The following is a 12,897-nucleotide window of genomic DNA, read 5'->3' on the forward strand; positions in this document are numbered from 1 at the left end:
CAGTAAACAAATTGCGATCCAGCAATTTTGAATGCAACCTGCATATGATTCGTAAAAACACCCACTTGCACTCGTTCTGACGCATCTGGTGCAATTTGCGGTGTTGCAACATTTGGCTGCAATGACAGTGGATTTTTCGTGGATGGGGACTAAGTGAAATATTTTAAGCAGCACTTACCACTGATGCAGAATGTAGAGCGTCACCCTAGGAAAAATAAAGGTTATAATATATAATTCACAGATTATTTTAACAACTTAAATAGGTCACTGTCACGTTGCGCTGTGATTACTAACAGATTGTTCAGTGAGACTTATGCAATTGATATTAACAAGGGATAAGCATCATCTTAATAAAGTGCAGGAAAAAATTGTTAATTTAAAACAGCTAGAACCAGACCACATCCAATTGGAGCATATACATGAGAAAGTGAAACAATTTAAGTACATGGTTAAAAATTTGAAAAGGGAAAAGATTATATTAATAATATGGTGTATCTTTGGCCTCAGCCACGCCATAAAGGATACCAAATAAACAAAAGATGAGGGATCAGATAGTTATAGTAATACATTTCCCTACACGTTTGGACTTGAATCGTTTTATATGACTGATCAAACTAAAGAGACATTTTTCAAAAAGCCGATACCAATAGTTCAGAATTGACTGCAAGTTCCACATTGAATGGGATGGATTCGAGCGATTTGCATGGGGAAGTGGATATGGAGAAATGCCATTCTTTGATTTTGATGAATTATGTACAATATCCAGATCAAGTCTACCGATTAATCCGAACAATCTAAGGGTTATTATATAGAACTATTTCATAAATTGGAACAAAAAGATTTGGAATCATTACCACTTACACACAGACGGAACGCAGTTTACCTAGAGGGGCATGAAAGTACGTTATTGTTTTTGGATGTTACTTTTTCAGTGTGTAAAATAAAAACAACACTGTATCATAAATGGATGCCTTCCAAGAGAGGGCTATGGAACTTTGAGATAGGTTTGTAGATCGGGAACATGATGTTAAGGACATTAAGTCTGCCTATGATAGGGCTGTTTTGAGAGACAGGTCAAAACTGTTGAAATACAACAAGAAGAAGAATAAACCCACGGGAAAGGGAGTGCAGGAACAACAGTCTAAATTCACAGTACATACCAGAGATGCCCATTTTATACAACAAATCATTCTAAGGCATTAGGTTGTATTGCTACAAACCCCCCTTTAAAAGGGATACATCTCCCTCTTTTGTGTTCCAAAAGGGGAAATCATTAGCATTGTGGTTATCCCCAAGTCTCTATGATTCCAAAGAACGGAATATAGAGCCAGCTTGGTTACGATATAAGGGTACCTACAAGTGTGGCCCTAATAGATGTAAAACATGTGCAATGTTGAAGGTTGCCTCTGTTTTTTAATAGCACTTGTACAGTTAGACAGTACATTATTAAAAAATATTTTAATTGTCTGTCAAAATGGGTTATCTGGCAATTTGCTCTTGTTCAGTTCAATACGTAGGTAAGACATCACACTGTGCAGGAGATTCCATTTTTAGAACATCTGTCAGCAGTTGAGAGGGGAGACGGCAGTTGCTAAACATATAATTGAGCAACACGATAGTGTGTCCAAGATAACTTTTCAGATTATTGTTAGTCCAAAACGTAATGTGCAACGGGGTGATAGGGACAAGACACACATCTAAAATAGAAACCTTTTGGATATATCACTTTAAGATTACAGAAATATATGGGGGATTCGATCGGGATTGGGAATTAACATGCTATTTCTAAATGTATTATCCTGGAGTCAATGTGAACATTTTCCCTTTTACTTACTTAGTCCATGTAAAATATTACTAATCAATATAGGTATGGGACCCGTTATCCAAATGCTCGGGACCAGAGGTTTTCTGAATAATGAATCTTTCCGTGTTAAAATGTAAATGATTTGGATAAAATCGAGTCTATGGGAGATGGCTTTTCCATTAATTCTGATCTTTCTGGATATTGGGTTTCCGGAAAACAGATCCCATACATTTTTAAAAATTTTGATTTTATATATACACAGTATATAGTTATGAATTAATGGTTAATATGTGTATAATTTTGGGGTGGGTATGCCTGTCATTTAGTATACTTTTGTAGTTGATATGTTTCTAGTATGGCAGTGGTTAATGGTTTTAAGGGGTGTGCCTCTTGACGTGAATTAATAGATTGATTGCTTATGATTAAGTGGCGATAGCCATGAAACGTGTCAAGTGTAGTTTGTCTTGGTAGACACTTTTTTGTAGCAAAACTGAATTATAACCTTGACACAGAATTTTTAAGGAACTTGATAAAAAAGGGAATGTTGTTGTCACTATGAGCAGCCTGGTAAATGGTGTTCTTATGAGCTGCCTGGTAGGATGGTGTTGTCACTATGAGCTGCCTGATAGGATGTTGTTGTCACTATGAGCTGTCTGGTAGGGTGGTTTTCAAATGAGCTGCCTGATAGGATGCTGTTGTCACTATGAGCTGCCTGGTAGGATGATTTTCATATGAACTGCTTGGTAGGATGGTTTTCACTATGAGCTGCTTGGTACTATGCTGTTGTCACTATGAGCTGCCTGGTAGGATGGTTTTAATATGAGCTGCCTGATAGGATGCTGTTTTCACTATGAGCTGCCTGGTAGGATGGTTTTCAAATGAGCTGCCTGATAGGATACTGTTGTCACTAAGAGCTGCCTGGTAGGATGGTTTTCATATAAGCTGCCTGATAGGATGTTGTTGTCACTATGTGCTGCCTGGTAGGATGATTTTTATATGAGCTGCTTGGTAGGATGGTGTCTCTGAGCTGCCTGGTAGAATGGTTTTCCTATGAGCTGCCTGATAGGATGCTGTTATCACTATGAGCTGCCTGGTAGGATGGTTTTCATATGAGCTGCCTGAGAGGATGTTGTTGTCACTATGAGCTGTCTGGTAGGGTGGTTTTCATATGAGCTACCTGGTAGGATGGAGTTGTCTCTGTGAGCTGCCTGGTAGGATGGTTTTCCTATGAGCTGTCTGGTAGGATGGTGTTGTCTCTGTGAGCTGCCTGGTAGGATGGTTTTCCTATGAATTGCCTGATAGGATGTTGTTGTCACTATGAGCAGCTTGGTAAATGGTGTTCTTATGAGCTGCCTGGTAGGATGGCGTTGTCACTATGAGCTGCCTGATAGGATGGTTTTCATATGAGCTACTTGATAGGATGTTTTTGTAACTATGAGCTGCCTGGTAGGATGGTTCTCATATGAGCTGTCTGGTCTGATGGCTTTACTTTGAGCTGCCTAGTGGGATGATGCCATTTCTATGTGCTGCGTTGTAGTATTGTGTTCCTATGACCCGAGTGTGGGATGGTGCCATCTTTATATGCTGTCTGGTAGGATGGTGTTCCTGTGCGCTACATGCTAGGATGGTGTTCTAATAAACTTCATGGTGGGATGGTGTTCATAGAAACACATCTCACCAGGGATCTCCTACCAGTGATGCCACCTCTATTTTCCAAGACCTGCCTGGTAGGATGTTGTTTTCATATGAGCTGCCTGGTAGGATGGTGTTGTCTCTGTGAGCTGCCTGGTAGGATGGTTTTCCTATGAGATACCTGGAGGGATGGTGGCCATATCAGCTGCCTGGTGGGATGGCATTCCTGTTATTGCTTGGTGGGGTGGTGTCATCCCTATGAGCTGCCTTATGAGATGGCGTTCCTACGAGTTGCCTGGTGGGATGGTGTCATCCCTATTTGCTACCTGGTGGGATGATGTTATCTATGTACTTCATAGTAGGATGGGATCCCCATGAGCTGCCTGTTTGGATGGCATTCCAGTGAGCTGCCTGGTGGATGGTGTCATTCCTATTTGCTGTCTAGTAGGATGGTGTTCCTATGAGCTGCCTGTCAGATGGTGTAATCTCTATGTGCTGCCTGATGGGGTGGTGTCATCCCTTTCTGCTGCCTGGTAGGCCTCTCTCTGTTCATTTCTCTATTCATTTCTATGGGATTTTTAAAGGCGTATTTATCAATGGGTGAAAGTTCAGCCTTTGATAAATACGCCTTTAAAAATCCCATAGATATGAATGGAGAGAGGCAGTATTTCACTCTAGCAGACTGATGATCTCTAATTTCACTTCTTTATAAATATACCCCTATGTTCTAAACTTGTCTTGGTAGACACTTTTTTTATAGCAAAACTGAATTATAACCTTGACACAGAATTTTTAAGGGACTTGATAAAAAAGGGAATGAATATGAAAAAAGAAAAATTGCTACATACACAATTTTATTTCCTGGTCAGAATTTTCTATTTTACCCTTTTTAGAAATGCAGATGGAGAAAAAGTCGATATAAGAAGTTCTATGCCTATACTGACAGAAATCAGCAGGTGTGGAGACACATGGGGTCAAATTTACTAACCGGCAAAAATTCGCCAGCGACCGTTTCTCACCCATAGCAACACGTCACCAGGCAAAATTTTGCCCAGACGCTAGTTCACTAACATGCACAGTTTCGTCCTGGGCACGTTACTTCGGCAATGCAAGAAATTCCATTCGTAGATAATTCGCTATAGGTCTTGTGCTCAGGTTAATTTACATACGGCGGGAAATTGAAGTTGAATGGATGTCTTTATGTTATGTGCTGCAGCAAATACATTCAATTTCCACTGTCCAGGGAACTGAGCCTACACACGAGCCCACTGTATAGTTTATGTTCCATATGTTAGAAAATGTATGGGGGAAACTGGTTACACACAAAAACATTTTTAGGACTTTTGCAGGCTACCACTCTTGTAAAAAGGGAAAAGTCGCCAGTGTTTTTTGGACTTTGAGGCATTTTCTGCTCACAAAATATAATGTAGGTGATAGAAGATTGAGGAAGATCTAGCTACTTTAATGCACTTCGCCTGGTCTGAGGTGGCGAAGTCAACTCTGGCAAAAGAGGTAACGTTCAGTAAAATCCGCATTTTAGTGAATTTGTGGAATAGTAACCTGTGGGTGGCAAGGCTGGGGAAAAGTCACTAGCGTTAGCAACTTTTCCCTTTAGTAAATCTGCCCCTTGGAGTGGACTTGAGCACAGAACACAACATTATACTGTACATGTATGTGCACACAAGCCAACTCCCAGCCCAACAGTGCACTTTACTTACAGCGATGCGTAAACCATCTTGGATCAGTTTCATCTCAGCCTGTTCCTCTATGCAGTCGGAAAAGCAGTCTGGTGTGCCATCAGCCTAAAGGAGTTGCCATAAAAAACAATAGAGAGTCAAATGATGCAAATTATAATTTTTATGAAAAACGGTTACGTTTTGACCATGTATTGCATAATAAAATTTGAGGGGAGGCCAAAGAGACTGCTCAACACACACCATCTCCTATGCTGGGGGTGTCCACTTTGCAGTACTTTTGGAGTTGTGACAACATTTCTTATTTTATCATTTAAAAGGCACTTATTACATACAAAGCCCGCAATCTGGATGGAGGAAATTATTGTATTTCTTTAAGAAAATCGCACTTATGAGTGTTGCAGCTTTCTCATTGTGTACATAAATGCAGAAATTGTTTATTAGGGACATAAGTATTGTTTACCTCATTCTCTCCTAGTCCCCACCTCTGGTGGGGGAAAAATGTTATGTATTAGGTTCCATTTAATTTGTCTAACATTAATTTACAGCTGTAAAGCTACCCCCTCAATGCTGCAAAGATGTTAGAATTATGGAAAAAAACGTAAACTTTTTCTTAAAATTGTACTTGGAACACTGCACTTGTGCTCAATAAACCCTTTAGGGCAGGACTGTCCAACTGGCGGCCCATGGGACCCCCCCCTTGTGTGACCCCTCCACATGAAAGTCTACCTGCTTTGTCTACTTACCATGTATAAACTTTAAAAGGTATCACTACAGAGATTAACTGGCCTCTGCATTGTTTGATTCTCAAATTCAGACTGTAATCCCTCTGCATTGTTCACACCTGTCACACCTTTACAGTTCACACCCCTAAAGACCTATACTGTTCACACCTGAGACCCAGACGGAAACTGCCCACATTGTTCACCTGTTCACACTCATACAAACTGCTAAAGGGGCACAGCACTGTTTAACTGTATGTAGTACATTTTAGAGTGGCCCTGATAGGTTTCCATGTCCCCTGCTCTGTTCTACCTTCCCTATGCTCCCAGTGTGTGCCAAACTCTGTCTACCCTATGCTCCTTGTGTGCCATATTTTGCCTGCCCTATGCCTCTTGTGTGTGTGTCATACACTGCCCTATGCTCCCTGTGAGTGCTATATTCTGCCTGCCCTATGCTCCCTGTGTGTGCCATACTCTGCCTGCCCTTTGATCCTTGGTCATGCCATACTCTGCCTGCCCTATGCTCCCTGTGTATGCCATACTCTGTCTGCACTTTGCTCCCTGTGTCTACCATACTCTAGCTGTGTGTGCCATACTCTGCCTGCCCTATGCTCCGTGTGTGCCATACTCTGCCTGCCCTATGCTCAGTGTGTGTGCCATACTCTGCCTGCCCTATGCTCGCTGTGTGTGGCATACTCTGCCTGCCCTATGCTCACTGTGTGTGCTTTACTCTACCTGCATGGGCCATATTCTGCCTGCCCTATGCTCCCTGTATGTGCCATACTCTGCCTGTCCTATGCTCCTTGCGTGTGTGCCATACTCAACCTGTCCTATGCTCCCTGTATGTGCCATACTCTGCCTGTCCTATGCTCCTTGCGTGTGTGCCATACTCAGCCTGTCCTATGCTCCCTGTATGTGCCATACTCTGCCTGTCCTATGCTCCCTGTTTTAAAGTGAGTGTGGATTAAAAACAAGGAGTGGTTAAGACTGGCTTCCATTATCGGCCCTCCACCATGTAGGTCAGAAAAATTCCGGCCCTCGGTACCATGGAAATTGGACAGCACTGCTTTAGGGAAATGGTACATGACATTTTTGCCTGTGGTAAATATATGCTACTTCAGGCGACACAGCATCCCTAGTTTCCTTTCCTCCCTCAGTAATGCGAACCGTAGGTGGGGAAACATGTGCATCACTTCCACTTTCCAAACTAGCCTGAAATTGCTTAATGAGAAAACTTTGAGTGTGTATATTATCTGGGCAGTGATTCAAAGTCAGAAGAAAACCAGGATTTTTTTGCTGCCTGAGGAAGCAAAAATTTGCTAAAGGGGGTGGTTCGCCTTTAAGTTAACTTTTAGTATGTTATAAAATGGCTAATATAAGCAACTTTTCAACTGGTCTTCATTGTTTATTTTGTATACTTTTTAAATGATTTGCCTTTTCCTCCTGACTCTTTCCAGCTTTCAAATGGGAGTCATTGAAACCAATTGCAAATTATCTCATAATATCACTCTCTACATCATACTAAAAGGTAACTCAAAGGTAAACAGCCCATTTAAAACATCCCATGTGCCATTGCCCTTAGTGTTTTAGCTGTAAATTAGGAAAATAAAAATAATTATCAAGAGGGTGGAAATGGATGCAGAAAAGTTATGCAAATAAAAAAGCTGAGTACATTAAAAAGGGAAGGAAAGGAGAGGAACAAATATAGGGCAGTGGATGGAAGTGAGTGAGGGTAAAAGTGGACAGATTAACAGAAGTGGAATGGGAGGCAAAGGGGACTCAGAGAGGAACATATAGAGAGGAAATACAGTAGGAGCAGAAAGGGAAGTAGTACTAGAATAAGAATGGAATGTGTTACAAAAAACTTAGAGAATACTATGTGTTAGGATGACACCCTCCTGTCAGGCAGCTCATAATGACATCACCATCCTATCAGGCAACTCATAGGAAAAACCATCCTACCAGGCAGCTCATAGTGACATCACCATCCTACCAGGAAGAACATAAATGAGCTCATCCTGGGAGGCAGAGAGCACATGGTTACAACTTACTATTTTAGCATTAAGAAACACATTACAATCGCTTGTACAGCACATTTATTGCACAAATATACAAAAAGTATAGTTGGGAAGCAGATTTGTTTTGAGCTAGAAAGATAATTTGCAGCTCTCTGCCCTCAGAGCCTCCATGTTACATTAAGATGTCAGTGTAATTCACTAAAAAATGCCTACACACCCACAGATTCCCTGCTGCACCCAGATTACCACCTGTATGTCACTTTCTGTTGAGTTCTGTGCAGTCTCCTATATAAAAGTTCTCACTGAAATTCTGCTTCTCTGCTGGAATCCTTTCTCTTTTCAAATCACTTTCCCTCCAGACTTCAGCAGCCATGATACAGGAGGAGCAGATGACATCACACACTCCATATCTGGCAACTTCATTGAAAGCAATGCTAGAGTGTACTGACCAATCAGCTGGGGGAGGTGTGTTTAGCCTAGGAGGAGGGTGTAGGTGAGTTGTTACCTGCCTGGTAGATAGAGCTGCCTTGAAGGCATCCTTCATGAACCCTTGTGTTGGCTTCTGTGCAAACTCACTCAGCGGATTTTGTCTCGAAATGCAAAGTCTTGGGTTTCTTTGACAAAATCCTCCAAGTGTGTTTGTGCTGGAGCTGAGACAAGGAAACAAGAAGAGGACACTGCTACCGTTCAGAGCCTGAAATTGGACTGCTCATTTCAGCCCGTCTGGCCCTAGCCCTAGTGTAAAGAATAAATCTAAAGAATAAATGACTGTACTTACGAAAAAGTCATCAGAATGGAGAATCTGCAAATGCAAAGCATCGTATTATACTCACTGCTACGGACATCCTTACTCACCATTAAAACAAGCATTGGCCTAGGTATACATATTGGAGGTTATAAATCAATTATATTGGAGGTTATGCAACCAAATGTACTAAGTTTGCCCAGGAGCAGCAACCCTTGTTTGTTATAGTTATACAGGAGCAGTGACCAGCTCCATGTTGTAGCTCCCACCCTTCCCAGCTATAGTCAGGTGATCCCACTGGTGTCTAATAAAAGGGCAGCCAAGTTTGGGAGTTATACTTTGAAAGCAGCTAGTAAATTGCAGGTAAAACTTAGTCCCTTTGTAAAATGAATAATGAAGCAATAGAATTCTTAATGAATCAGATGAAAGTTGAGTGTAGGACTGGCCAGATATGGGATGACTTTGACGTAGTTGGCCAGCTTAAATATATTGCAATATATGGACAAACAATCCCTGTTTTGTTTAAAGGGTAAGGCATTTTTCAGTAGCAGTATGCACAAAATGTCTCTGTCTTAAATATATTGATAATGGGTTGAGTGCAGAGGAATTTTGTATTTGTCTAAGTTTGCCCAGGAGCAGCAACCCATAGTAACAAATCAGCAGGTAGCATTTACTAGTCACCTGTTTAAAAGCAAACATCTTATTGGTTGCTATGGGTTACTGCTCCTCTGCAAATTTAGTGTCTTTTATTACATATAGGGTAATGTATCTTGTGTTAGTGACTTTGGGCAGTTTGTGGTCAGACTGTAGTTACCCCATGAAATGACAGTATTCTGAGTAATCTGCATTCAGAACATTATTGTCTGTAACCGGACCTTGGAAAGAAAGAGGTTGGGAGAAAATCTACTGACATGAGGTGGCTGTGGAATCATTTCCAGGTAATGCATAATATCATATTATATTCACTGTCACTTATTCTTAGTCAACATTAAAATAAGAATATGGTCTAAGCATCTATATTGGTGTCTTGCTTTAGTGGCAGATGCCAAGATTCTCTGAGTTGCTAAGTTTTTGTCTATATACCAGTTATTTAAGATGAACTGCCAAAAAAATCAACAGATTAGCTTGAAAGAGTCAATAACACCACAAACAAAAAAACTTTAATATGCAAGGATTGATTATTTCAGCAACTGCAGAGAAATATTGCTTGACATATCCTAGATGTTGCCTTATAGAGCACTTGCAAGGCCCCATCTAGAATATGCCGTACAGTTTTGGTCTCCATCACTCAAACAGGACATTATTGTATTAGAGAAGGAACAGAGAAGGGCAACTAAGCTGGTAAAAGGTATTGAAAATCTTAGCTATGAGGAAAGACTGGCCAAATTGGGGATGTTCATGCTGGAGAAGAGGCGCTTAAGGGGTGATATGATAACTATGTATAAATATATAAGGGGATCATATAATAATCTCTCTAATGTTTTATTTACCAGTAGGTCTTTCCAGCTGACACAAGGTCACCCATTCCGATTAGAAGAAAAGAGGTTCGGCCTAAATATTCGGAAGGTATTTTTTACAGTGAGAGCTGTGAAGATGTGGAATTCTCTCCCTGAATCAGTGGTAAAGGCTGATACATTAGATAGGTATAAGAAGGGGTTGGATGGTGTTTAGCAAGTGAGGGAATACAGGGTTATGGGAGATAGCTCATAGTACAAGTTGATCCAGGGACTGGTCCTATTGCCATTTTGGAGTCAGCAAGGAATTTTTTTCCCCTCTGGGGCAAATTGGAGAGGCTTCAGATGGGGTTTTTTGCGTTCCCTATGATATTTTTATTTCAAACCCATACCTACAGAGAAGGAAGGTGGCAGCATCACACTGTTGCCCTACTTCTTGTTAACAGCATGCTCTGGGCATCTTATTTAAAAAGAAGGAACAATGGCTGGGGAAAAACACAGGTGAATAGGCTGCAAAAGGATTTGTTTCACATTGCTTAAAAAAGAAAACAATCTTGGGAGCAAGTTTACCTTTCAGCTGAGCAATGATCCAAAACACAAGGCCAGAGTAACAGTAGAATTGTTTAAATGGGTGGTTCATTACCTTTTAGTATGTTATAGAATGGCCAATTCTAAGCAACATTTCAATTGATCTTTATTATTTTTTTATAGTTTTTGAATGATTGCCTTCTCCTTCTGACTCTTTCCAGCTTTCAAATGGGGGTCACTGACCCCATCTAAAAAAAAAATGCTCTGGCTTCATATGCATTGCTATTGCTACTATTCAAGCCTCTCCTACTCATATTCCAGTCCCCTGTTCAAATCAGTGCATGGTTGCTAGGGTAATTTGAGCCCTAGGAATCAGATTGCTGAAATTGCAAACCGGAGAGCTGTAAAATAAAAAGCTAAATAACTCAAAAACCACAAATAATAAAACATAAAAACCAATTGCAAATTGTCTCAGAATATCAATCTATATATCATACTTAAAATTAACTCAAAGGTGAACAGCCCCTTTAAGATAAAAAGGGGTCTAAGCAAAATATTATAAAGAGCATTGTCATCTCATCCTAGGAAAGAATAATTCACAGAGTGTCTTAACAGTATAAAAGACAGACCCACAGAAGCCCAACAGAACTGGCTGCAGACATGACACTAAGGGGCACATTTACTTAGGGTCGAATATCGAGGGTTAATTAACCCTCGATATTCGACTGTCGAAGTTAAATCCTTCGACTTCGAATATCGAAGTCGAAGGATTTACCGCAATACGTTCGATCAAACGATCGAAGGAAAAATCGTTCGATCAAACTATTAAATCCTTCGAATCAAACGATTTTCCTTCAACCAAAAATTTGTTAGAAAGCCTATGGGGACCTTCCCCATAGGCTAACATTGAGGTTCGGTAGGTTTTACTTGCCGAAGTAGGGGCTCGAAGTTTTTTTTAAAGAGACAGTACTTCGACTATCGAATGGTCGAATAGTCGAACGATTTTTAGTTCGATTCGAAGTCGTAGTCGAAATAGCCAATTCGATGGTCGATTTAGCCAAAAAAATCATTCGAAATTCGAAGTATATTTTTATTATATTCCTTCACTCGAGCTATGTAAATGTGCCCCTAAGAATAAGGTAAAATATGAGCATTGCTGCTACTGCCCAGCCTCTTCCCAAGGGTCGCCTCAGGAAGTCCCAAGCTCATCTTTATCAGGAGAAGCAGAATATCACATCAGACATGGAGACTCTGGGGAAGTGGGGAAGTCGCACACACGCAAATTGTGCAGTTGGGGAGCTTACCTCATTTATTGCTTCACCAAAAGTATCGTTTCGGGGGGAACAACCTCCCTTCATCGGGATTAGGGTGTACCACCCCGAAATGTGAATCAATAAATGGGATAAGCTCCCCAACAGCATAATTTGCGTGTGTTCAGTTCTGTATATTCACAGACTTCCAGGGACCAAGCCAGGTCAAGGGATAGCCAGCACCAACAGTGCAGTGTTTGAAATAACAGGTGTGCGGTGGATCTATTACATTTGAAAAGCATATAGGTTTTAAAAATTAGTTTTGAGCACAAATTTCCCTTGTTTACCTATAAAAACTGCTACGTAGTAGTCATTTAAGAAAAACTCCTGTGCCAGAAATAGACTGATGGTTACTGAAAATGTTATTAGTCTAAACATTGCCTTCTGTGGTCACATTTAGGTTTGGGTCAGTAAATAGCTGCCCACTGTGGGACAGTCTGGGAGTGGGTCATAGATGGGCAGGGTATTGTTAGAATAGAGTTTTAATTATTTCCAACCTGCTCATTAGACTGAGTGTTTTATCTTATGCAATATATAATTTGGATTATTTTCTATCTATTCTAGCAAGAGTATCTGAGCCAAATAGGTGTTTTTTTTTATTGTGTTAAAATGTGCATTGTGCACAAATATTCGCATATATTTGCATTTTGCAAGGTCACAATTATTAATTATTATTGCACATTAAATACACCAATTTTTGTACAGCTTTATAAATATAAACATGCAAAGGGCAAAGATGTTAATGGTGCAAACCATTCTGCGCTGCAAGAAGTGTATTAAAAAGCCCCAAAACAGTTATGGGATCCGTTATTTGGAAACCCCATTATGCAGAAAGTTCATCTCCCATAGACTCCATTATAATCAAATAATCCAGATTTTTAAAAAATAATTTACTTTTTTCTCTGTAATAATAAAACAGTAGCTTGTACTTGATCCCAACTAAATATAATTAATGCTTATTGGAAGCAAAACCAGCCTATTGGGTTTATT

General features: G+C 40.4%; 1 protein-coding gene across 4 annotated transcripts in view; it reads right to left on the reverse strand.

Moving 5' to 3' along the window:
* LOC108708726 (protein mono-ADP-ribosyltransferase PARP4) overlaps positions 1-12,897 on the reverse strand; it is a 128,912-nt gene that overhangs the window by 62,931 nt on the left and 53,084 nt on the right. For 3 of the 4 annotated variants that reach the window (XM_041582675.1, XM_041582674.1, XM_041582673.1), the window contains exons 33-35: positions 8,649-8,672; positions 5,155-5,238; positions 179-205 (exon numbers count right to left, since the gene is read on the reverse strand). In XM_041582675.1, the coding sequence (XP_041438609.1) occupies positions 179-205; positions 5,155-5,238; positions 8,649-8,672 (135 nt within the window). The remainder of the gene's footprint in view (positions 1-178; positions 206-5,154; positions 5,239-8,648; positions 8,673-12,897) is intronic. The other variant, XM_041582676.1, reaches the window with a different exon arrangement.

The sequence above is a fragment of the Xenopus laevis genome, chromosome 2L, assembly GCF_017654675.1.
Source record: "Xenopus laevis strain J_2021 chromosome 2L, Xenopus_laevis_v10.1, whole genome shotgun sequence".
NCBI classification, from domain to species: Eukaryota; Metazoa; Chordata; class Amphibia; order Anura; family Pipidae; genus Xenopus; species Xenopus laevis.